Consider the following 25,141-nt stretch of genomic DNA (forward strand, 5'->3'; position numbering starts at 1 on the left):
TGGACATCTAATCCTCATACGTCACATGCAGGGGCTGCAGAAAGCAGAAACCTGCCCCGGCTCACAGACGTCACCACCGCCGCTGGAGAGGTTGGATCAGGCTGCTGTGTCTGTGGTTGACAACACCGATACACAAACACAGATCATCAGCTGCACGGCGCCAGGACCATGCCACGATAACCCAGCGACAGAAACTGGGACAATACGAGTCTCCGCATTGCGAGGGGAGGAGGAGGAGGAGGTGGGACTGTGCTGCGGCTGCACCACAATGTGAAGGGAGGCTCTGAGGAGGAGAAAACATGAAGCGCAAGAGCGAGAGGAGACGAGGCGAGTCGAGGAAGAAGCGCTGCGCCGCTCACCGCGGCTCAGAGGCGGGGCCGAACTCTGACTTGTACATGGACATAACAGGTAAGCGGCCGTGCACGAACTTGTCAGATGTGCACGGGTGCACGCAGCGGCCGGTGCACGCGCAATATTGCGTTTCAAACAAGCGAGGGTGCGAGAAAGTCTGATTTCTTGCAGGGTTTGTCATAATATGGCGACATCTTGTGTCCCCCTCTATCGTGTGTGTGTGCGTCGATTTAGCTTTTAAAATCTGTGCTCTGCAATAGTTTCATTGTAGAGGAGGGAATTACACCAGACATGATGTTTTATAATCGTGTTTGAGTTATGCATGTGCACAAAGGTTGATCTGTGCATTCATTACATAAATATAATTGTTATTGTCGTTATTATTGTCGTTTAAAGTTAATTATTTCACCTCCTGCGGCGTCTTCCTGCTTCTTCTGGAGGAAGCTCGGGTCTGAGGGAGGGGCCAGAGTGGAGATCACGCCTCTGATTGGCCGAGGGATCGTCTTAGCAACCGTTTGGGCAACGTTCCCGCGGCCTATCGCGTGTCTCGCGTGCAGAACTTTAAACAAGAACGGGGCGCGACCGACAGTACGCTCCTCCAATCGCGCCGCGCTCCACATCTCCCGCAGCCAATAGCGTCCCGCGGAGCATCCGAGGGGGAGGAGTCAAACGGAGGTCATTTTTTAGCAGTGTGCGCACTTCTTCTCCTCCTTCCTCCAACTTTCTCCTCGTCCACAGCGACGCCTCCAAATCCACGTACGTTCTTACGTTCAACTTTTCAAATAACTTCTTACGATCTTCCCGCACGTTGCCAGTGTGAGTTTTTCGTACTATGCTCAAGTCCCGGTGAGTAAAACCAGCGTTTCTCTTCCACACGTCATGTTTAAATCTGCGGGAAAGATGACCGCGGACGAGGTTTCGCCGAGATGCGTCGAGTTCGTCAGGGGTAAGAAGCAAATACTCAGCAGAAGTACTTGTACACACGGAGGGAGTAGTTTTTTTGTGGGGGGGGGACTTAGTACTCAGAGTACTAACAGAAGTGTGTTTGCATGACCAAAGCAAGTAAGTGCCTCTTTATCTGACCCCCACCCTCCTCCCCCAGATCAACTGTACTTCGCCATACTCCACCAGAAGATCAAGAGCACCGCAGAGAGACACTGTTTCTGCATAGACGAGGAGTTGGCGTATGAGAAGTGAGTGGCAGGGTTTGATTCCCAACTTTGCATTTTGAACAGATCGTGAAGTGGAGTGGTTTTACTCATGCCCCACCCCCACCACTGCACTGCAATGAAAGGCAATGCCAAAAAAACCTCCTGTTATCACTGCAGCTCCCTAAAAGACACCGATCTGCACCATCAGTGCTGCCTTCAAGCTTATCTGTCAATCACTGACTTTCATTAATGGATTCTGTGTTATTGTAAGTTTAAAACTATGTAAATACAGGAGAGGATCCAGGGGTGGGGCCATGCAGGGCACTGGCCCCAGCTCAAATCTGATTGGCCCCTGAAGTGCCCCCGGTTCTGTCAGTATTTAAACAAATCATGCACTTCTTTGAATGGAATAAAAGGCGATGCCAATTCCTTCTGGTATCACTGCAGCTGTGTAAAAGACACCGCCTGCACCCCCACTGCTGCCACTTGCACATGACTCCTTCAAACTTATGTGATTTAAATTTTTGAATGGGGAAGGCCACTGACTATCTTGGGTTGGCCGAACAAAAACAAAAAATCCATAACTGAATTTCATGTATGGATGTTTTTATGGCGTAAATGTGCACTTTGCTAAATCAGTTGTAAATATAGTTTATTTTCAGAATGTCGTCTATTTCGGTGCACTGTCCTTTTTACTATCTACTTATATCAAAATAAAAGCACATTGCTACAGTGGCAGTTTCCGAGCTTGCAGGGGAGGGTAGATCTGCTTCAATGGGCTGTTGTTCTGGGAGGACAACACTGACCTTTCCAAGCCTTTTTTTTTCTGCCAGTGGTAGAAAAAAAGACTCCTTGTCTTCACAGCCTTTTGTGTTGTTCTCATTGACCCACTCTTGCATCGAATGCTTCCAAATATAGTCTTTTACTCTGTAAGTGTTTTTTCACTGTGTCAGTCTGATGTAGTTGATTGTATCTAATGAAACTTCTCCAGAGATCGTTGCCGGTTGCATAAATAGCTTCCCTGACACACTCCTTCTTTTCTCCTTTGTCCCTCTCTCCCTCAGCTTCTATGCGGACTTTGGTCCCCTTAACCTGGCCATGTTTTATCGCTTCTGCTGCAAGCTGACAAAGAAGCTCAAGGTAAAGTAAATCGCTGCTCCTAATTGCACTTCCTGGAATGGGTCGCGAAATCAAGGTCGATCAATATCTGTGGAAACGAACAGAATTAAGCAGGGTTATAGTCGTTTTACGTGCCAATTAGCAGGACATGTCAACTTTTCACAGTTCAGTTCATGTCCTGAATAATCCTTGTGGTCCGTTTATGCTATTGTTCCTCTTTGTTGTGGCAGTTTGTGTGGATTTGGCACATGATGTGGTCCTGGAGGCTGTTGGGCACAGATTTGGGCAGCTGAGGTTTGGATTCGGAGGATTCAGCCTCTCTGCAGCTCTAAAACTTAATTGTCTCTCGTGGGGATTACCCAGCGTAGCTTTTTCTTAGCTTATAAATACAGTTGACCGGCATTCTCCACACCATGTAGTGCTGTAAATGGGAAAACATTTCTATTCATAAGTCACATTTTCATCCAGTGGTGTAGATTGTCTTCCCACTGCAGCTGTTCAGCCCCAAAATACAATATTTAATGTTACATAGCAGAGGTGGGAAAATACATGTCGACACGCTCATGTAATATCTACTTATACATTTGTATACTCTTTTGTCACATAAATAAATAATCACATGTTTGCTCATGTTGTTTGTAATTAATGTCGTTTCACAGTCTATTACGCTGTCAAGGAAGAAGATCATATTTTATACATGTGGAGACCAGAAAAAACAGGCCAATGCTGCTTATCTAATAGGCTCATATGCGGTAAGTAGTGCACAAACCCAGGTTTCATATTTGTGAAATTACATTACGTCAACATTTAATACAAGCCGCACTTGCTGATTAGACATTTGTGTTTGAAGGTAATGCATCTGAACATGATGCCAGAGGACGCCTACAGTCTGCTGGTTGCGAGGAATTCAACATACCTCCCATTCAGGTAACAACTGATTAGAGGCCTAAGGTCTAAGGACTTTGTTTACATGGTCACACTTTTATTTTTTTAAAGGCTGTTTCAAAGACGAGCAGGGTTTGTGTCAAAAATGCAAAATAGCCAGATTTTTTTAAATTGCAAATTTAGCTTTGGACTTTAGCATCCATGGAAAAAACAAGCTTACCATTATTACATATGAATTTTGAATCTACAGTAAAACTAAGTTGTACAACTTTAAAGATTTGTTAGAAAAATAGTCATATTTGGAAATGTTGTAACTTTAAAAATATTACATTCAGAACAAATTAGCAATGTTCTTTTCCCCATATTGTTAAGTGCAACATGAAAATAAGACTTCAAGATTACAAGATATTGAAGGCTCATAGGCCCTGGTGCCCTTTTACGATCACTGTTACTATAAAGTGCTTAAAGAAAAAGTATGAAAAGCAATAGAGCAAGACTCGTGAGGGAGATGGAAAACAGTTGAGACCATTAGCCGTGAGACAGCAGTCTGCATTCAAATTCAAAGGGGAAAATTAATTATTTCCGCTGAGAAAGACTGTCAGTGTAATTTGTTTCACAGAGACGCTTCATTTGGAAGCTGCATGTACAACCTGAACATCCTGGATTGCCTCCGTGCCGTTCAGAAGGTACGGCAGCGTTAGATTTACTCTATTTATTTTTCTTTCTTGCTGTGTCATGCACATAATGAAATGAACTCCCTCCCAACCGCCTGTCAGGCTCTGCAGTACGGCTGGCTGGACTTCTCCAACTTCGATGTGGAGGAGTATGAGCACTATGAGAGGGCAGAAAATGGAGACTTGAACTGGATCATTCCAGGGAAGTTCCTTGCATTCAGCGGACCTCATCCAAAAAGCAAAATAGAAAATGGTAATTGAAAAGTCCATCCCAGATTTGTTTCTGGCTTTGTTTTAACACCTCCTAAACTCACTAGAATGTTTTCCTCTCTTACCTCAGGGTATCCTCTGCATGCTCCCGAGGCATACATTCCTTACTTCAGAAAACACAACATCACCGCTATCATCCGCCTCAACAAGAAGATGTACGATGCCAGGCGTTTTACGGACTCCGGCTTTGAACACCACGACCTGTTCTTCGTGGATGGAAGTACACCGAACGACAGCATCGTCAGGAAGTTCCTCAACATCTGTGAGAACGCAGAAGGAGCAATAGCGGTCCACTGCAAAGGTAAAGTTTCTGACCCGCATTTCCACTTCTTGTACTACACTTGTGACTCTAAACTAATGATGTTATAATGCCTTATCCCTTATTTTTACTTTCAGCGGGTCTGGGGAGGACTGGTACCCTGATTGGCTGCTATATGATGAAACATTACGGCCTGACTGCTGCAGAGGCCATTGCCTGGATACGGATCTGCCGGCCAGGGTCCATTATCGGGCCTCAGCAGAACTTTGTGGAAGAGTAGGTGTCCACTGAAGCAGGATTTTAAAAATGTCACCGATTTAAAATAGGGAAAGGCAGTGCAGTGGTTCACCCTGTCTCCTCAAAGCAAGAAGGTTCCTGGTTTGAACCTTGGTTTGCTCATGCCCTTTCTGTGTGGTATCTGCATTATCTCCCTGTGTCTGTATGGGGTCTCTGTGGGTAGTCCGTCTTTGAATCACAGCCCTGTGATACACTAGCAACTTATCCAGGGTCTAACAACCTTAGTTAACATTCAGAATATAACTTCCTTAAGATTTATTAATTTTGACAGTTTAACAGTCGTAAATTCAACTAATCTGCTCCATTAGAACAGTGTGGGTGTGGTTTGATTGATGGAGCTGGCAGCATAAGCAATAGCACAACTGTTGCCACAGTTAATTAAAATGTTGTTACGCTGGTTGGGGCAAGGTGCCATTGTTAAAACATAGGGTGTGAATGAAAGAGTAGATTTTATCTGAGAAATTAAAAATTAAAACCAGTGGTGTTACAGCAAGTACTGCAGGTTCATTCTGTGGTTTCTTGCTCTGTTGTGCCTCAGGAAGCAGAACAATTTATGGGCAGAGGGAGACGTTTTCCGAGAGAAGATGCTCAATGAACGAGAGAACGGCAAGGTGGCTGTCACAAGGATCCTGTCCGGAGTGGACGACATAACCATCAACGGGAGCAACAAAAACAGGGCAACCAAGAAAGAAGAAATGGATCTGGTGAGTTCTAGAATGATGCTCCAGGAATGTTTTCATGAATGAAAAAGTACCAAATGAACCATGAGGGCACACGTTATGTCTATTTATCACTTTGTTTTACAGTATAATGATGAGGAGGAGAGAAATGGCCTCACGCAGGGTGATAAACTGCGAGCACTGAAGAGCAAGAGGCAGGCCAGGTCGTCATCAGGCTCACTCACGTAAGTACCCTGGCAGTGTCGTCAGTCCCTCGGATCATTACATATATTATTACGTGTTATTCAAATCTTTTATGACTTATGATTTGGGAGAATTAGGATTTGATAATGACCAACATGTGACCGTGCTTATTCAGGGTAGGCTGTTGTAGTTTTATGATGGGTTTTAGTCATCTGTTAATGCTGATCCTTACCCACACCATGGCAGTTTCATCCAAATATCATTTATCTAGGAGTTGAAGAACCAGGCAGTATCCTCGTGATATTTCAATAACTCTGTTTTTTGTGTCCTCTGGGGTACATGGCATCACATGCAGATCAAGTCTAATGTAAATTATTCAGTTTTCATCTAAAATCAGTGAGTGATGAGGATGAACGAGAAGTCGAGGAGGAAGTAGGTCACATATGAAGACGCAGAGTAAGTTACACAGTTGTTTGGCCGACTGGATCAGAGTTATCAGATACACAATCTTCCAAAAATGTTGTAGAGGGCTGGATTTATAAAGGCACAAAAGATGTGGAACGTAACAGATACAACCCATGAATTAGTTTTACTGAGCAACTGTTCATAAATTAATGTTCCTCTTTAGTCCAAAGGTTAAAACTATATCTCTGGGGAGAGGAGGGTAAAATACATAGGACAAATCAATGTAGAGCTTGATAGTCACCGGTTTATTATGGCACATTGGCCTTGAGGTAAATGGGTCACTCATGTAAGCTTTACTAAATATTGATTGACCTATTTTGACCAAAAACACAGGGACAAGACAGTGCAGGTGTATTACAACTGTTGTGGACTATAGTGACTCTAGAGCCACATAACAAAGCTCCCAGACAGAGACAAAACAATTCAGTCAGGATTTTAGGCATTAAAAAACTAAAATATGACATAGTAGGTCCTAAATACATTAGATTAGGTCTTAATTTTGTTAACATTCATTCAAAGCTACTTCCTTCATTAAATTGGTTAAGTTTTTAAGAGAATTGTTTTGGCAGAATCCATGTGTACAGTGTATAATGTCAATTATAGGGTAGTGTAATACTACCTCTGATTTTCATGTCTTACTTGACATGGGTTTTAAATTTAAACCCTAACCCTTAAATTCCATTTGTGTAAACCAGCAGACCACTCTGACATATTACAAACACTTCATTAAGCCTTTGTCAACTAATTAATTACATTTTGTATCTCACACATTTATGTGTAACAAGCATATGAGGATGGCTGTACAACTGTAACATGTGACTAGCCAGCTCTTTAGAAACACTGTGTTCCAGCAGTACAGGGCTAATTCCCCACAGTGATCGAAACAGGAAGAACTCTAATAGATTTGTTTTGCCTCCCTGTCTAAAATAGATTCCACATCATTTGTGCTAATGTAAATGAAGCCATGGAAGGTTGTTAGTCAGCACGGCTGAGGATGGTTGACTGGCCTCTGCCAATGTACCCCAATGGCTTTGGCTTGTGTTGTCCCATGTCAGGCAGGTAGTATTCTGCTGCAGCCTCATGGGCACGGCGTGGCCGATGTGTTGCCTGCCGTTCAAAAGATAGAGAGAGAGGCAGAGAGAAAGTGGGGGAGAGGAAAAACAGAGAGAGGCTGGGAGGTTTTGTATAACGGAGGTAAGTGCACATCACTTCCTTTCTAGCTGACATCCTCTTCCTGTAGAGACGGTTGCTATGGCAGCGAATGGTATGGTTATAACAGTATGGCTGATTTGAAGTTGTTCTGTTTTTGTTTTTTTTTTCTTTCCGATGACAACGGTGTGAAGTGGATATGCATTTAGTGGATGCATTACATCACCCGTCATTGCCTCATGGACACACTGAGCTGATCCGCTTTGATATAAAGACTTTTCCTCTCAGTTACACTTGAGGTCTCATGTAGAGCCAGCTGTACTTGTTAACAATAACAGTACCAGTGATTCAACTAATCACAGTTTTACATGAGATCTGGATTAGTTGGATAATATGTTTTTAGTGCATGGCTTGCACTACTGACTTGACAATTCTCGAGAACAAAAACTAGTAAAGGTCTTCGTTAGGATTTGCAGGTACAGTATTTGTTTATTCTTTAGTAAAGTAGCTTAGTTGCTGAATCATAGGAGGCTACATCCACACTGCTATGTCAATGATCACGTGATATGCATTTTATGATATGTTGGGATTACTGAAACGGATCTAAAACACTTTTGTGTCATCTTTTCCTGAGGTGTTTTCATGAGATAAATTGTCAGCTTTAAATTGCATTGCTGGGAAGGTAAATGACTCCTGATCCTCATTCTGCTGTACAGGATTATAAAACATTACATTTGAGCTTCTGAGAAGGTGATGAGATGAAAGTGGGTTCTTATCCGTCCTCAGGAGGGAGTTGAGGCAGAAGGGAGATTTGCTTACTTTTCAGGCCATATGCGTTATCAGGGTCTGCGCTGCTAGACAAACATCCAACCTGCAGCTGAACTTCACCATCTGGCTCCACTGTTTGTTTTACTATGTAACACTGAGCTGCATGTTGTATTCCAGTGAGAAACACAACAACTTCTCTTCACCCTGTCTGCCTTTTTCGTGCATGGCAGTAGGCATGAAACCCTGTGACATGCACGCATGGACATGCTTCTGTGTTCGATCTGTGTTTGTGTCTAACGTAATTAATGTCGGACCGGGTTCATTGTCAAAGGCCTGTTGTTTTTCCACTGCTTTATGTGACTGGATCAGTGTCACAACCCACCAGAGCTTTGCTTACTGCTTCAGGATCTCTGCCAGCAACTTTTTAAATTCCATAACTAATAATTAGAGCCAGTGATTAGAGATATTATTATAATTATTATAAATATATTAATGTAAATTAGGGCAGAATATTTAGTTCATTTGTTATCTTTGATCATGTATAACTTTTTTGTTTGTTTGTTTTTAAAAATTGTTTTTATTTTACCATAGATTGTATGTGATTCTATATCTACTATCAGTGTCATCTATCCCACAGCCAGTAAAGTTTATTGTCAGCTGAGCTGTAAAAGCACCTTGCACACTGTTAAAAATGTTTATTGGTTCTTGTATAAACTTGAATGTCAGCCTCTAAGATTTAAAAGCTTTATTTAAACAGTTCTACTTCACAATCTCCACATTGGTCAGATTAGTATGAGGCAAACTGCAAACCCATCAGAGAAAGTGAAGAACAAAAACTTGCTGACTGGCACTGCTGGATTCAAGGCTCTGTGAAAGGTATTTAATCTAATCCAGTCCCAGTGGAAAAGCAGAACATCAGAGGCTTTGTGTCCTACCCGGACGTCTCTTGTCTCTCTTTCCTTTTTTTTTTCCTCCCCTTTTTTCCATTTTGCTCTTGTTATTGGATTTGTCCTCCTTTCAGATGGCTGGTAGCCATGCTGCTCTCCTCCCTGTGTAGCCTTGCCCTGTGGTGGATTGTGTATGGCTTCCCTTCTTCCATCCTGCATTTCTGTATAGACGGGTTAGGATTTCAATGAGTTCCACTGCCCGTCTGCCCCCTCAAAAACCTGTCCTGCCCCCCACGTTCTGGAGCTCTAACTGAGAATGCTGTAAGTGAGCCCCCCCTGTCTCTCCTCAATCCCCAACCCCCAAATCAGAAAGTTGTTTTTTAAAATCATCCTCTCTTTACTTTATCCTTTCTGAGAGCACAGTACATTTTGAGCCTGTTTTAAAAAATCAGAAAGAGGCTCCTGTCTTGTCCTTGATACCATTGATTCAGCACATGATTATTTTACACCATAGTCCCTCATTAAACATCATGCTTTGCTGTTTTTGTTGATTGCACAGTCAAAATCCAGAACCCCTCAAGCAGTTAAGCCGATGAAAATAACTGTATTAAAACAAAGACAAATCTCGGCCCTCTAAATTGTTTAGTGCCACCTGCTGGCTTTTGCTGGTACTCACCTGGCTTTACTAATCCTACTTGGCTGCTGAAGCTGCAGTAATGATCTGTGCCTAAGTCTAAATCTATACATTTTTTAAAGCCTTCTCGCTCATCTCCATACAGTATGTCCCTCCTCTCCCTCCACTTTGTCCTCTCATCTCTCTCTCTCTCCTTTTAATTGCATTTTTACCGTCGTGTTACTTCTCTTTTTTCACAGACAGGAGGAGAATAAGATTCACACCAGGTCGTCATCGCAGTCCCTGAGGTAAAGTTTGCAGTCAATGATCACACGGACGAGAAGAAAAACATGGCTGAGATTAATGACACTCCGCTCTCTCGTCTGCAGCATGTCCATCTTACAGGCCAGTGTTCAGGGCTGTAAGACCAACCCCATGGCTCTGTCCGACCAATCAGACAGCAGGAAGAGAACCAGAACCTCACTGCCAGCCAACAGTGTAGGAGGAAGGTATGTCGCTGGATTTCACACGGAGCATTCATTTACTAGAGTGACAGCCCTGATAGAATAATGAGAACAGCACAAAAACTACACATGGACAGAGTTACTTGGCCAATAAGAAAAGTAAAGCTTTTCTAGAGCCCGACCAATATAACGGTAGGCTGGAAAAAATGCTTTTTATGTTTTTAATTTATATTTAAAAATGTGGTTTGGATAATATAATTCTTTTCTTATTTCAAGTTCTATAGATTTGGTTGTATTTGTGTTTTTCATTCAAAGTTATTCATAATAAAGTTTGTGGGTAAACTGTAAAATATCAAACCTCAATACATTTCTTTGTCATAAGAGTTCAATTAAGACATCTTAAGAATCATTGCCTATTTTTTTAATTTATATTTTGGCCGATATCAGAATTTTTTACTCCCTAAGTTATCAAATTGGTCGGGCTCTACTTTTTTTTTATCACTGCAGTTGGTAACTCATTGAGTTATGAGGTGGCAAGTGTAGTTTGAGAATTTTTCAATATTTACATTAACAGAGTTTTATACATAGTTGTTATATACATGTTTATATTGGGAAAAAATGATTAAACCCTGTGTTAGACATGAGTTGTACTTAAATAATACATATTATCAATTGTTCCGTTTTCTTCATTATTAAGAAAAATGTTGTGTTGACGCAATAACAAATGCATTACATTGTGTTCTGTGTGATTATTATTTTTTCATATTATTATTATTAGTAGTAGTAGTAGTAGTAGTAGTAGTATGTGGAGTAGACACAGTTGAAAAGCAACCCAGAGGCTATAAGCCACTTGTGGAGCGTTGTGGAGAAAATTAACAGCTTCCCCTCTCTCTGCCAGCTCCCTGTGCCACACCAGACTGGTCAGGTCCCTAGGCAACTTGCATGTAGTGGCTGGCGACAGGGACCCAATGTGTTGTGAGCCATGCGGCAGCCATAGAGACGCAGCCAGTGCCACAGCCAACACAGGCACTTTCATCAACTTAAACATGGCACAGGTCCACCTGCAGGCAAGCTCCCGCAGACCCCACTCTGAGCCATTTGGACACTTTGGCATTTGCACACAAACAGAAACACATTTTTAAACATGTAATTTTTTCATGAAACAGGAAAAATGAATGTTTACTATCTGGTTTTAGCAGCTATGGGATGATCAGAGTTAAAAAAGAAAGAAACTGATAATTGGTGCTGTGTAAATTCAGCCAAAATCCAGAGGCTCAGCACTCTCACTCTTTCTCCCCTTAATGTTCATGACAGAGATTGTCATAATCACTTAATGTACTTAGGCTGGGATGCATCAACAGTCACTAAATGTTTAGACAAAATCAAATTGTGGTGAAGTTACAAACTGTCTTCAATCAGATGTTTTATCCAGTTAGGATAAACTAACTTAATTTGATTTAGAGCGTTTTCAAACTGATCTGACAGTTCAGACTTTTTTTTGATGAAGTTCCTAGAAAGATAAAAATGAGATTAACTTGTCTCAATTACTTAAATGCACATTTCATTTCATTAGATTTTTATTGTTTTAGCAAGTTTGTAAACAGTAAACATGATTTTCATAGAAATGATATAAAACCGTATTTTACTCAGATTTAACAGAAGTCAAACTTTTTTAGAATTTTCGTAGCATTTCCCAGCTTTATACTTTTTATATTAATCAGGTTTATTGTCACAAATTTAAAATCTAAATCATCAATCATAGTTTATTTCAAATACACTTTAGTGGTTTGCCTTTATTTAAAGATGATGGTGCAACCCAGCTACGGTACTCAGATGTTGTACTAACTTCACCCACTTTATGTCCTGATATTCTCCAGGAGTGTCGATAAACTCCACCTGCCTCAGTCTTGCTGTTCTTCCTTCCAGTAGCTTTCTTTGCACGTTCTTTAAGAATAATATATTTCAGAGGACGACTGGCTAGAGCTTCTCTGGACTCTGCTGCTCACTGTGTCTTCTGCCTCTGGGCCTGTTGTCACCACGTCCTTCACTGGTACTAATCTGCAGTGTTTCTCTTCCTCCTCTTTCCTTCTCCTTTCTATTTCTGACATGCAACAGACGCACTGCCTCCCAAGGACGTAAAACTTGCAGGTCTTTGCAATCAATTCGATTTTCCAGGCTATGGTATCTATCTCCACTTCCCTTTCTGCTACATTCTGTATTGTAAATGGTTTATTTAGAATTGTATATTATGAAGCATGGATCAAACATGTCTCATGCGTCTGATCCATGTGCACAAATGGTGATTGCATGAAGGGAAGTAGAACAGTGCTCTAACAGTGCAACCCTCCGCCAAGTTTTAACCCCTTATGTTGCCATGTTAAACTCCAGGATCTGCCTGTGCATCCACTCCAAAATGTAATTGGTCATGTCCCTCCTCACAATTTCAGTAGATTTTCTGTTATCCTGCTAACATACACAATGAAACATAACCTTGGCGGAGGTAAAAATGTTAAATTTAACTGTAATAGTATAATGTAAATCAATGAAATCCCCTCCACCCTCTGATGCTGGCTTTGTTTGTTTCCTTTAGTCACTCCATACCCAAAGCTAGAGCTCCTCTACTTCGGTGAACCTGTGGATCTGCAAAGCCTGATGAACTTCACATGAAATCCTTTGTATACAGCTGAACTAGTTTGTTGATTCTTAATTTTGAGGAAAAGATTGGAACGAACTTTACCCGACATGTAATCGATTTATAGATTTGTTTTTTTAATTCCAAGTTATTTTCGCCTGAAGGCACTTTGGTTTTTATAGTTTTAACAGCATCATGAGACAAACTGATAGTTTTAATCATTGCCTGGTTGTTCCTATACTTTGAAAGCATGCAGTAGCAAACATCAGATTGAAATATATCTAGAAGACCGGCATGTGAATGTGTGAATTCAGGAGGTTTCCTCCAGAATACGCACTGTACAGCAGATATTCTGCTTTTTAAAGATGGATGCCTCACACAATAACGTACTGTGCACATTTGTACCATTGTTCAATATCTGGCTCGTCTTTTATCCCCATCGTGTATTCAAAGCTTTTCAATACTGTAAATGTGTGATCATTTGATATACTCAGTTTGTATTTTGTAAATATTTTTGTACTATGTTTAAATCATGCTATGAAAAGTCAACAGTCCTAAAGGGGCCTCTATCTAACTCATGCTCATAATCGACAATAGAAGTTTGCTCAAAGCACAGAATTGGACATTTTAAATAAATTGTACCCACCAAGTTCCTGGCTGTTTGTCCTTTTTTCTTCCAGCAGAGGATAGTGATTGTTTATGAATACCAAAGACAGCACTCAGACTTTAACTTCTTAACATTGCCCACTCAAGTAGTTTCAGTGTAGTGGATAAAAAAACACTTCAAACGGGTCCTAGATAAACTTGCCATATTATTTATTCTACAGGAATCAAACTCTTGAATAGTGCAATAGAACCCCAAACCTTAAGAACAGCAGGGACTTGAAAACAGTGTTGTCAAGCAAGTGAGAAGTGCAACAAATTCTCCCCGCAGGAGCTGAATGTAGACGAGTGTGTTCAGTTATCTTCCTGTTGGAAGAGCAGGGAAGTCTTCTGGGTTGTCCGGGTTAGGAGCCAGATCATCCTCCTGATAGGAGAACAGACATTAACAACTCAAGATCAGATTTTTACATCAGTTCCTAATATTCTGGTTGATTCTGTTGATTATTTAACACAGTGTGAGACAAGTACACTGGGTTTTACTGTTAAAACTACCAGCAAACAGTCTGCCAATATATAAAATAGCAAAAGTAAATATCAAAAACGTTAAACATCTATAAAGACTATGTAGTTTTAACTGTTCCTTCCATCTCAACACATTAGTTGAGAGCATACCTTCTCCAATATGGGTTTAGGTCTCTCTGGGCGATTGGTCATGCCACCTCGAGCTCCTCTTCCTCGCCCCCCACGGGTGGGCCGGCCAAGACTCCCGAAGTTGATGTCCAGAAGAGAGGTGATGTCATTCACAGACCGACGGAGGAAGTTGCCTTCATCCTCTATCTCCTCCACAGGGGGGGCCTTGAGGTTCTGAAGATTGGAGGCAAAGGCCAACATAGTCGGAAACTTGGTTGAACCTGACATGTCAAGCTAAACTCAATATCTCCTTCTGCCATCATGTAAAGTGTGATTCAAAGTCATTTCTGAAGGATTTGTTTGGAAGCAACATCACAGAAAGATGAGCTTTAAGTCATGGCTCGACTTTCTTGTGAGTGGGTTCTATGAAGTGTTTTACATCCTCACCTCCAGGTGCTTTGACTGGTGGATGACTTTGGCTTTGGAGGGAATCTTGTTCTCCGTTTTGCGGATATTAAACTCCGCCTTGGGACGACTTATCTCCTGCATGGCCTTCCACTCGTCCAGGGTCATCTCCATGGCAACTTGGACCACCATCTCTCCATCCTCCTCTTCCGTTGCTCTTTAATAATTGGGTTAAATAGCAAAAAGAGGGTCGAATCCATTTTGAAAACATTGTTATCATAAGCAACAAATTTATCTAAAATACAAAATATGAAACCGGCAGATATATTGTACTTTTCATTAACAAACCTTAAAATTTACAAAATAATATATTTAACAGCTGAACTGATGACGTGTCAATTTGAAAAGATGTTCATGTGCATTACTCACGGATTCTGATTTTCACCCACAGTTATTTGGGCCTCCTCTGCTTTGACTGGAGCATCAGATGACACCTCCATCAGTTCACTACAAAATAAGGGACATGAAGAAACAGTTACACGTCTGTATTGTGTTGTAATTCCCATGTTTCAAAAGTTCTCCGACCTTGTGGCCTCTTCAACACAGCCCCAGTTCCAGGGTCCTCTGCCTCCTCTCTTCTCCTCAGGAGATATTCCTCTGCAATGAACGTTAGATCAGTCATTAATACACCGTGAGGGAGCGTGAGCTTTTTAACTGGACAGCTGAAACAATGCTTACGTTCCATTGTGTCGATCATATTCTCTCTTGCCCCTCAGGTTGAAGTTGTCTAGGTTCCTTGTGTATCCTCCACCTCGTGCTCCTCTCCTGTCTCTGGCCCCTCCTCTGCCCCTGAGGTCAGAGTCTGCATAAGAGGAAGGCCTGAGGGACAATCAGATTCAAAAGTCAGCTCCTACATGTCCCAACCAGCTGGGAGAGTATTGCTCAAGACATTGTCACCAGTTGTGTGTTGTCTGCACCGTCTCTTACTGAAATGCAAGATCTGTTCTCGTATGAAAACACTTACTTTGCGATGGAATACTCCTGTGGCCTCTCCTCCTGGTTGGCCGTGCGCTCCCCAGCAACACCTCTCTTCATGCCCCTCTGAGCCTCCTCTCTGTCCTCTCGGGTCTCCGCCACTGGTCCAGGACGAGCTTGTTGCTGCTGCCACTGAGGCTGCTGCTTTTGGACTGAGGACAGAAAGTCAAGTCAATGTGATATTTAACTGAGGTGTCTTATCACTTTTCCCCCCCTAATGGTTTGTGAACTATTTGACAATTTAAGATTATGACACGTCTGGTCCAGCAAATAAAGTCAAAATACTTCCCTTGATGGAAGTGGAACCAATTATCAACTGGAACTGTACTTTGTAGAGTGCAAACTCATGCTGAGGCCCCAATGAAACCACATTGAAATTCTGGATTTCTATCTTTTTTCGGTGGAGGTAGTAAAGTTCACCTATTACAATCTACAATCCTCCAACAAGTTGAATCTTCTGGTGGCTTTTGTCCTCCTCCACTGGGAGCTGCTGAAACCAGCTCATGCAGCCTGTACAATGCTATATTTTTTATTCTTTCAATATTTGTAAAGTTTTGTTCTGATATTTTTACATCTTGAATAGTTCGCTATGTGCCTGATACCTTGCTGCTGGAAAAGGAATTCTCCAGTTTGGGATCATTAAAGTTTAAAGATTTAAAATAGAGAGAAATATTCAGTCTACTGCTGACTATTTTAAAGCTCTTCTGCAAAATGAAAAAAAAAAAAAACTGGGTCTGATAGCAAATAAAAGAAAACTGAGAATCCCAGTCACATTGAGAATTGGCATATAACCTCACAATCTGTATTAGCTTTGTGTTTGTAGAGTATATTCATACTTTTACAAACAGCTTTGAATGTGCTTTGAATCATCACCCAGACACGTGCACACCGGCCTCTCCTGGCTCAGGTGCCCGGTCTCGAAGCCCCAGCAGCGGACAGACCCGTCAGGACTCGGGGTGTGGTGCGGTGTGGAGCTCACCTGGAGCTGGCTCCTGAAGCCCCGGAGCTCTGGGGACCCTCCTGTCCTTCTGGGACTCCTTCTGCCCGGGTTTCTTCTGCTTGCCTTTCCGCTCATCCTCCTGCTTCTTCTTCTTCTTCTCCTCCACTGCCCGGATCATGTCGAACGGGTCAGCGTCGTCGTCCAGGAGTTCCCCGAACCTGTTCGCCACCACGCACCCGTAGGTGTCCGGCAGCATTTTAGCCAGAGTGTCGCCGGGGAGAGAGGAAGACATGAGTTCAGACTCCAGCCGCCTCCTCTTCTTCTCTCTGTGCGTGAACTAGTAGCTGTAAGAAAACTCCAGAATCCAGCGGAGCCGCGGACTGACCAGTTAACATCAAGCACAGCGGCCTCTATTTAAAATGTTTGCACGTGTGGTGCACGTCCAAGCGAAGACACGCCCCCCTGCTCATCAATAGGCTGTTAACCAATCAGTATTCATGCAGGAGATTCGGTTCAAGTCCTCGACCAATCAAGGTGCGTTATTCTCTGCTGAGTCAGGAAGTGCTGCTGCAGTACAGTTACTTTAAGTTTATTAAAACCTAAAGTCTATGATTAAAACATAATCTGGACAAATGCATATATTCATCAGAGGTTTAGCTAATTTGGCATTAGCTAATATTACTCGAGTACTTATGTCTGTTGGCTAGCTAGCTATCGTTTAAGGTCATTTAAGCGTTTTGTATGTGGCTGAGAGAAACGCACTGCAAATTAAGAAAACAACAGGAAGTTATTGAAGTCTGCTGCTCGACAGTGGTGATGGGACTTCACAAAGCACTGAACTACAGTCCGGTTAGCAAAACCAGTTCATAATGACGCATTACGCTGCATTTCACGCATGCTAACACCGTGGTAAAACATCCACAGACAGTATTTGTCTGTGCTATGTGTGCGACACATTTTATGAAAGAAGTGCTGATAAAAAACGTATTCACGCAATATTATGTGAATACTTATATCTGGTGGCTAGCTGGATAACATTTACGGTTCGGCTTTGGCTCCAATACTGTCACAGTGACTGCTTTATTTAGCACATTTAAAAAAAAAACTTGGACAAATGCAAATATAACAAATGTACACCACTTAACACCAAGAGCTAAACAATGAAAGTTTTCTTTATTTAGCAAAATTGTTTTTTCTCTGGCTTGGATGGGTTTTCCATATTTGTCTAAGGTCGAGGTCACAGTATGGAATCAAAGTGGGAAATACATTGAAAGCACATATACATACATATGCAATTGAGATGGTCTTTACGTTATACATCCAACATATATTCAAAAAATAACCTTATGAATGCATGTATATTGCATTGCATACACAGATGTATGTATTCTAAGTGTAAAATTACATTAACATACCTCAGATCTGTGTCACTCTCACTAGCTGGATGAGTCAGGATATATCTTGCACAATGCAACTTAGCACCATCTAGTGGTCAGCATAGAAAATGCCAAGCTACTGTGTCAACATAAAGGGACGTTGGGGGACTGTGTTTGCATTGCTTACCAAAATAGTCACATTCAGCATGACGTGTAAATATGGTAAATAATGATTTATTATTTATTATAAAATATGAGAAGATTATATTCAAATTGTTCTGGACGATTCACATTAAACCAGAACAAGATTCAATACACTCTATTGGAGATTCTTTTTTAGGTTAGTGTGAGGGAGCAAGAGAGAAAGAGAGAGAGAGAGAGAGAGAGAGAGTGAGAGACCACAGGCAATGAGGCAGTCACATAAAAACCAACAGAAAGGCTTCTGTTGCACCGCAGCGAAGAACTGGAACCACTCACTGGACCCTATGACTACACACTTTATTCATATGGGCTCCTTTTCCTATTGGACGAGAAAGCGCCAATAGATGACATCATACATTCTGAAGTTCTGAATCACAGCCTGTGTAGATAGAAAACTTTTCTTTTATTAGAAATGTTTGGAAAAGCACAATATTTACTGCTTCGATGGATCTACATGCAAAAGATAGGGTTGAATTGTGTTTTTTCTTAATTACACTAAGTTCTTTTTTTAATGGTGGCAGCCAACATCAAAGGGCACTCATTATCCTGGAGCATGGATCATTTACCTCGTGGAAACAAATAAAAACTGTAATAATTAATCTAGTTCCTCTCAAGAAAACTACTACACTGTTACAACTCCCTAACTGTCCATGACTGAGTTTATGTTAATACTTGATCCTTTCAATCCCTGCCTTTATACTGCCTCTCTTCCTGAAAAATACTTTTGTACTTTAAGCACTGACATAATACGTCATCTGTTTGACAGACAAGAGAGATAATTTACCTAATAGAATTATATTTCATCTAATCTAATGTGTTCCACTCTCAATCGTGTTATTATGTTTTCCTCTGTTACTTCCACTGGTCTCATAGCCCCACCCCTCCAGCATTATGTTTTTGTTATAGTTGCTCATTTTACTTCTGCTTGGATGAATGACATTTCAATGGTATTTTACTGTTTCACCTTTAAGAGTGTATCTGCAAATGGATTCCCTCCCCCTGGAACCCACATGAATAAACAGATCACTTTAATTCTTCCTGAATGCTGTTACTTTTTAATTTCTTGAGTCCGCTGTAGTCTGAGAAGAGAAAAACTGTTAGTGATAGTGAAACTGAATGTGGGTTTAAATTAAAAATGGCCTTTAACCTGTTTTATCCACAGTAAAGCTGTTTCATCGCACCTCAACAAAGTCATGGATCTTAAAACTAAATTGTGAATTGCATTTGGATGTTTATCAACAATTTATAAAAACTGCTAAATTAACTTTTATTCACTGTTTGACACTTTTCTTGATATGACACATTTCCAGTGTCTTTGATCTTGACTCATAAATAAATTATATAACAGTCAATAGAATAACCATATCAGAGGCTGTACACTAATTCAATATATGTATAATCTTTCAAACACGGTTTCTGTGTCTTGTCTGAAGTCACACAGTCCATCCATTGTTCCTCCCTGTGGTGATTACGTAACTTTGGCGCCTCTGAGCCACCGTTTCCTTTCCCTTTAAATTGAGCAAAAAATCTAATAACATAAACAGACTCCTCAGCGCGGGAACGGACCATCTGCTCGTCCGCGGTGTGAAATCACCCGCCCTGCGCTCCCATTGGCTCCACCGCGGGTTAACATGCTCTCCGCGTGTCCTCATTGGCCAGCCTCCACGTCAGTCTGCGAGAGCGCGCGTTGAATGTTCAAATCTCATTGGACCAAAACGTCTCGACCAATCACAAGCACGTGGCAGGATTTCTGCGCCGCCCATTGGTTTCACGGTCTTTTCTACGCGGAGGTAGACAGCCGCTGTCATTGGTTGGTTGTCGCGCCTGCAAACATGTGGGTTGGGATCCTCGCAGCTGATTGGTCGGCGGGCCTCTCAGGCGCGCTTTTGCAACGCGGGATCAGGCAGCTGCGGGCGCACATTTCAGATCAGATGAAGGAAACTTACAGTCATGATCAATTCTCACTGTATCTACTGAGGAGCATCTGCACATCAAAGGCTTCTCTCTGACTCCTCTTCGGAAATGAAGGACGTTTTCACCCCGGATTGAGAAGCCGCCATATTTAAGACTTTTATTTTTTTGTGATTATTATCATTTTTAACCCGCGGTGACTCTTTGCTGATTCGCTCTGTGGCGTCTGTAACACGGCGATTTGGACACGATGGCCGAAAACAAGCACCCGCACGTTGTTTTCTGCAACGACTCGCCCAAACGAGTGCTGGTGTCTGTCATCAAGACCACCCCGATCAAGCCCAGGAAAGCGGAGGCGATGACGCCCACCAGCCCCGGCTTCAGCGACTTCATGGTGTACCCGTGGAAGTGGGGGGAGAACGCCCACAATGTGACTCTGAGCCCGGGATCTGTGAGCGGCGCTTCGTCCCCCACCGGCACCCAGACAGCCGGAGAGGGGGACACAGCCCCGTCACCGGAGCAGATCAAGGTAAACAAGCTCCTCTGAAGCGATCAAAGCGCGGTGGGTCCTCTCTATGGCCAGTCTGTGGGAGTGACAGCAGTTTGCTCCACACTGAGCAGCTTTAAAAGGGTTCGGTTACATTCTTGTTGTTTGAGGTGGATGACAACACTGTAATACACGTTTAACAACAGTTTTAACTTTTAACAACATTCAAATAGTTACATTAGGTCTCTAGAGAGAGAGAGAGAGAGAGAGAGAGAGAGCATGAGAGCATGAGAGCATGCGTGAGGATCTTTCCAATCCATTCTAAACCGAATCACTATATTTATATAATAGAAAAGCAGAATTAACTTTTTAAGATGAGACTCTTTGAGATGTTGAAGTGCTGTTTTTGGCTCAATATGGCTGAAATGGTGAGTCATTTAAAAAAAACGCCCGCGCATTAGGGTGTGACACGATGGATTTTAAACCCCAGTCACTTCCGGGTTCTGGAGCAGCTGCTCATGACGTCGATCAGCGCGCCAAAAGTGTACCGGATGTGAATGAAGGATAATGAACAAACGTGCCACAGTGTAACACGTGACACCATACAATGAAACAGTGACTGATGTTGTGTTACATTGTATCAAATGAGTAATAAAACCACATATATATGTAATACAAGTAGTATTACGTGTCAGTACATATCATCCTCTCAGAGCTTATTTCATACTGTAGGTTTATTTTACTATATTAAGTCATAAGGATGAAAAACACCAGTCTGCCAAATCATGTGTTGGGTCTGCTGCTGTCCTGGCCAATAGGAACAAAGTGTTTTTAAGGGTTTAATTAAGTCATTGTGTGTATTTTTGTGGTCAGGATGGTATCCGCAGAGGTCGTCCACGGGCTGACACCGTCCGCGAGCTGATCAACGAGGGCGAGACCTCATCCAGCCGCATCCGCTGCAACATCTGCAACCGAGTGTTTCCCAGAGAGAAGTCTCTCCAGGCCCATAAGAGGACACACACAGGTGAGAGAGAGAGACTCGAGGCAGCTGTATTTGTCATAAACAAAGGTATCATGTGTTGGCTTATTATAAGGAACATGGTGTAAAAAGTAAAACGTCAAAGCAGATGTGAGTAGTATGTTGAGCAGGAAGGGGCATATCATCATCCTGAATTTTAAGGCTTTAGTGCTGATGTATTAAATGTTTAGTGCATGTGTACAGACTTGCTTGACATTACAGTGCTGTTACCATAACAATCTCCTGTTTACCCCCCCAGGAGAGAGGCCGTATCTCTGTGACTACCCTAACTGTGGGAAGGCGTTTGTCCAGAGTGGTCAGCTGAAGACGCACCAGCGCCTGCACACCGGGGAAAAACCCTTTGTCTGCTCAGAGAAAGGTAGATAAAAAAAAAAGAGAAACTAAATGCAGCATTATTTACTCAAAGTGGAACTTTAAAGGTCTTTCACTTTTGAGGTACTTTCCAATGATAAGAAACGAAGAAATGTCTCAGTGAATGGGGCTGTTTAAAATTTAAACCGACTGAGTTTGGAAAGTACCTGAGAAACACAGTGTAACTGTACTAGCTGCAAATCAACCGTGGAATTGTCTGACTCAACAACAATACAACTTATTCATTGTTATCACTTTCCCTTCAAAAACACCAATCCCTTGTTACAATGTTAATATATTACTGTGTAGTTATGATGGCAGTAAACCGCAAAAAGGTCATGCATTACGTCATTTAATGGCTCAGTGCTCTTGTTCACACCTGCTGCTTTCTCCACAGGATGTGCCAATCGGTTCACTCATGCCAACCGTCACTGCCCCAAGCATCCGTTCTCCCGTCTGAAGAGGGAGGAGCCAAAGGAGGGTCAGGGGAAGGCCCAGTCTGTGGATAACAAGGCTGTGGCAGAGTGGCTGGCAAAGTAAGTGGTTGCACAGGACTGCATACACTGTGAACAGATGAACTCAGCCACAGTTTCAGAAGGAACTTCATGTTATGTATATGTTAAGTTAATGTTCTCTGTCCTGCGTAGGTACTGGCGAACCCGCGAGCAGCGTGCCCCCACGACCACCAAGGGGAAGCCGCAGGGCAAGGGGATGGCAGAGGACCAGGAGCAGCAGGATCCCATGGAGTTTCTCCAGTCGGACGAAGAGAACGAGGAAGAGGAAGAGGCCGTGGAGGAGGAGAAGAAGGGGAGCCAGGGTGGAGCCGCCAAGCGCCGTCTCCAGGAGCAACGGGAGCGTCTCCACGGCGCTCTGGCACTCATCGAGCTGGCCAACAACCTGTCTCCCTGAACACCCGCCCACCTCCTGGTTCTGGACTCCCCTTTCCCTCCCATTCCCAACCCGTCTTCCTGCAAAGCGTGCTGTAGCTAAAAAAAAGAAATCGTTCATAAACGCAGATCAAAGACTAGTTTAGTTCTATCAGGAGGTGAAACCAGACTTGGAGGAAGATTTAGCCTGAGATCAGTTTTATGCACAGCATCATGTAAACCCCTCCCCCCCCTCACAGCACCAGGAAGGCACAAGCTAAAGCACCTTATTCATCTTACATTTTATTCCTTTAGGCTGCTATAATTGTAGATTTGACTATATGAAGAATGTCTTTCTTTCTTCTTGTCTTCTACAGGCAAAGAAAGAGAACCTGTTATCTTTTTAATTGGTTTTGTTTGCACTTTGATGGTAACGAGTTTTTTTAAGTATATTATGAGTGTAAGAGAGTGTGTATGAATGATGTATATATGGAGTAAGCTCAGACGGACAGAAGAATACAGGGTGTGGTCAAACTTAGGATCGTGTTAAAGTTGCATTTTGACAACCTCTCGCCGTGCTCCCAGGTTTCATAAGTAGGACTTCAGATCGTTTTAGCCTCACTGGTTCATTTACTCTCTAACAATGTGGGGAGCAAAGGCTGAGAAAAGGAGATTCAAAATAAGTCAGTGGAGCGACTATAAGGGCCCGGTCACACATCAGCGAACGGTTCAGTGGCGAACCTCCACCTCCACCTGTTCACTTCTAATCTGTCCGAACAAGGGGTGAATCAAACATTAGTTTCCTGTGCTGAGGCACATCGCAGCGAGGCTCCACATTTCAGCTTCGGTGAACATTGACCCGCGATATTCACTTAACATTTGCGTATGTGTAACCGTGCCCGAAAAAGATGGACGACAGGTCTTCACTTCTTCCCACTAGCGGAATCTCCCAAAAGCACTTGAACAATCATCAGTGTGATTAAAAACTACCTAAAATGACAAACAATCTTTGAGAAAACTACTTGACGTCTACTTTGTTTTTTATAGATTGGTCCAAGTCCCATCTGCTAACATGGAACAGGTTGGCTTTATGACCTGTAGCGGAGTCAGCCACCAGGGGGCACTTAGAAAGATTTGGCTTCACTTTTGGGGAGTGGTCATGTTGTCCATCTTTATAAAGACCATGTGACGTGGTCATTTTTTATATGTGAATGAGGGGTGATCATTGCAAGCCTAATCCACAGGTCTGCTCAGGCAACAATTCAAACGTTTACGTTTTATATCCGACGGCCTTCTTACTACCTTCTGGATCGAGCTGATTATTATTCTACAAAAAGTGTTATTTTTATGAACAAGCCTTATTTCCATTTTAACAACCGTTTCCTCGCAGATACAAGGAGTGTGTGTGTAAAACCTGCAGTGGCCAAAACTCATTTTCCAACCAGTCAGCAGATGTTCAATAATGGTCGCCTTTTATATTAAAAGGTGGCAGATCAATTGTGATTCAGAATCATGGAAGTGTTTGGTGAACCCATGTCATCTCATTTCAAAGTTTAAATTATGAGGTATTTATTTGACCGTATATATATATATTTTTTCTTTTTATGGCTCACATTTTGTTCATATGTTCGAGAACGCTCTATAATCATTCGATGCATAAAGGGAAATCCTCCAACTTCTCCAAAACGTCCCAATCAAGTACATTCAGAGATCACACTGATTTCTTTGGATGAAGCACTTACTTAGTCTTGGATTAAGCTTGCAATGCACTGAAGATTAGATCTGTTGTACGTGTCCAGGAACGTGGCGCCCGCTTTTTCATGAACTGATTCATGTAGTGCTGTTTTTTTCTTTTTGTCTACTAATGCAACACTACATCCTTCAACACTGTATGATGCCTCTCATTACTGCCCCGCCGCTGGTTGTTTGGAGGAAACCTGTCACTAGCTGTGATGTTTGAATCAGTTTTTTATTTTATTTTTTTTCGATTTTTAAAAATGACCCTCGTGCAGTTACAGTGAAACTGGAAGGCAAATTTGTAAATTGTTGATAATCAAAACGCCAAATGATTTATTGTACCCAGTCATAGTATATTTTGAAGCATTTCTAACCCGTAGTCTATTTTGTGGTTCGAGAAGATTATGGCATTTAATATATACAGGACGTGTTTGTTAGAATATTGAGTGTGCACAATTTACAGAGAGCTTTGAAGTTGAACTCTTAGTTTCCGCTAACATCCTCCTGACAGTTTCCATGTTTGTGACATGTATAGAGTGATCCTGCTTCGCTTGGTAGATATTTTACACAGATTTCTCTGACTGTCCACATTGTTCTATAAATTGTTGGTTTTCAATAAACATTCACTGAAGTTGACCCAGAAATTCGATGCTCTCCATGTCAGTTTATTTGTGTTTTAGTAGTGGAATCAAATAGATAACAGGAGTCATGTG

At 42.2% G+C, this 25,141-nt stretch overlaps 3 protein-coding genes across 10 annotated transcripts; 2 read left to right on the forward strand and 1 right to left on the reverse strand.

The window, feature by feature from the left end:
• Positions 1-21: 21 nt before the first annotated feature.
• Positions 22-13,496, forward strand: cdc14b (cell division cycle 14B). Of its 8 annotated transcripts, none has more exons than XM_047341189.1 (16): positions 24-408; positions 1,454-1,544; positions 2,567-2,642; positions 3,281-3,373; positions 3,472-3,548; positions 4,126-4,192; positions 4,283-4,433; positions 4,521-4,751; positions 4,847-4,985; positions 5,545-5,710; positions 5,813-5,910; positions 10,012-10,059; positions 10,141-10,260; positions 11,114-11,282; positions 12,331-12,396; positions 12,806-13,496. In XM_047341189.1, exons 1-15 carry the CDS (start codon positions 300-302, stop codon positions 12,352-12,354), a joined length of 1,659 nt encoding a protein of 552 aa, XP_047197145.1. In that variant the 5' UTR covers positions 24-299; the 3' UTR covers positions 12,355-12,396; positions 12,806-13,496. The 8 variants fall into 8 exon arrangements, 6 of the variants coding, with proteins under 6 accessions (XP_047197147.1, XP_047197148.1, XP_047197145.1 ...); XM_035165692.2 differs by having other exon boundaries at positions 12,331-12,363; XM_035165693.2 differs by lacking the exon at positions 24-408 and adding an exon at positions 1,008-1,297.
• Positions 13,497-13,646: 150 nt separating this feature from the next.
• On the reverse strand, positions 13,647-16,893 carry zgc:103482 (uncharacterized protein LOC450001 homolog). Its single transcript, XM_035165695.2, has 8 exons — positions 16,500-16,893; positions 15,510-15,672; positions 15,224-15,364; positions 15,071-15,142; positions 14,915-14,992; positions 14,528-14,702; positions 14,123-14,314; positions 13,647-13,874 (listed from the first exon to the last, which is right to left on the reverse strand). The coding sequence occupies exons 1-8, from the start codon at positions 16,750-16,752 to the stop codon at positions 13,809-13,811; spliced, it is 1,140 nt and encodes a 379-aa protein (XP_035021586.2). The 5' UTR covers positions 16,753-16,893; the 3' UTR covers positions 13,647-13,808.
• A 3,042-nt stretch (positions 16,894-19,935) lies between these two features.
• Positions 19,936-25,072, forward strand: znf367 (zinc finger protein 367). Its single transcript, XM_035166629.1, has 5 exons — positions 19,936-20,477; positions 21,309-21,459; positions 21,713-21,832; positions 22,223-22,361; positions 22,473-25,072. Exons 1-5 carry the CDS (start codon positions 20,199-20,201, stop codon positions 22,732-22,734), a joined length of 951 nt encoding a protein of 316 aa, XP_035022520.1. The 5' UTR covers positions 19,936-20,198; the 3' UTR covers positions 22,735-25,072.
• Positions 25,073-25,141: the final 69 nt, after the last annotated feature.

The sequence above is a fragment of the Hippoglossus stenolepis genome, chromosome 9, assembly GCF_022539355.2.
Source record: "Hippoglossus stenolepis isolate QCI-W04-F060 chromosome 9, HSTE1.2, whole genome shotgun sequence".
NCBI lineage: Eukaryota > Metazoa > Chordata > Actinopteri > Pleuronectiformes > Pleuronectidae > Hippoglossus > Hippoglossus stenolepis.

Bases quoted from the DNA above. Each gene is read 5' to 3' on its own strand.
- cdc14b (XM_047341189.1), top strand. From the start codon at position 300: ATGAAGCGCAAGAGCGAGAGGAGACGAGGCGAGTCGAGGAAGAAGCGC. The intron at 4,986-5,544 runs GTAGGTGTCCAC...GTTGTGCCTCAG, and splicing joins CAGCAGAACTTTGTGGAAGA to GAAGCAGAACAATTTATGGG. The intron at 5,911-10,011 runs GTAAGTACCCTG...CTTTTTTCACAG, and splicing joins TCGTCATCAGGCTCACTCAC to ACAGGAGGAGAATAAGATTC.
- zgc:103482 (XM_035165695.2), bottom strand. From the start codon at position 16,752: ATGTCTTCCTCTCTCCCCGGCGACACTCTGGCTAAAATGCTGCCGGAC. The intron at 15,673-16,499 runs GTGAGCTCCACA...TTCTGTCCTCAG, and splicing joins GCTTCAGGAGCCAGCTCCAG to TCCAAAAGCAGCAGCCTCAG. The intron at 14,703-14,914 runs GTGAGTAATGCA...CAATTATTAAAG, and splicing joins GTGGGTGAAAATCAGAATCC to AGCAACGGAAGAGGAGGATG.
- znf367 (XM_035166629.1), top strand. From the start codon at position 20,199: ATGGCCGAAAACAAGCACCCGCACGTTGTTTTCTGCAACGACTCGCCC. The intron at 21,460-21,712 runs GTGAGAGAGAGA...TTACCCCCCCAG, and splicing joins CCATAAGAGGACACACACAG to GAGAGAGGCCGTATCTCTGT. The intron at 22,362-22,472 runs GTAAGTGGTTGC...TGTCCTGCGTAG, and splicing joins GTGGCAGAGTGGCTGGCAAA to GTACTGGCGAACCCGCGAGC.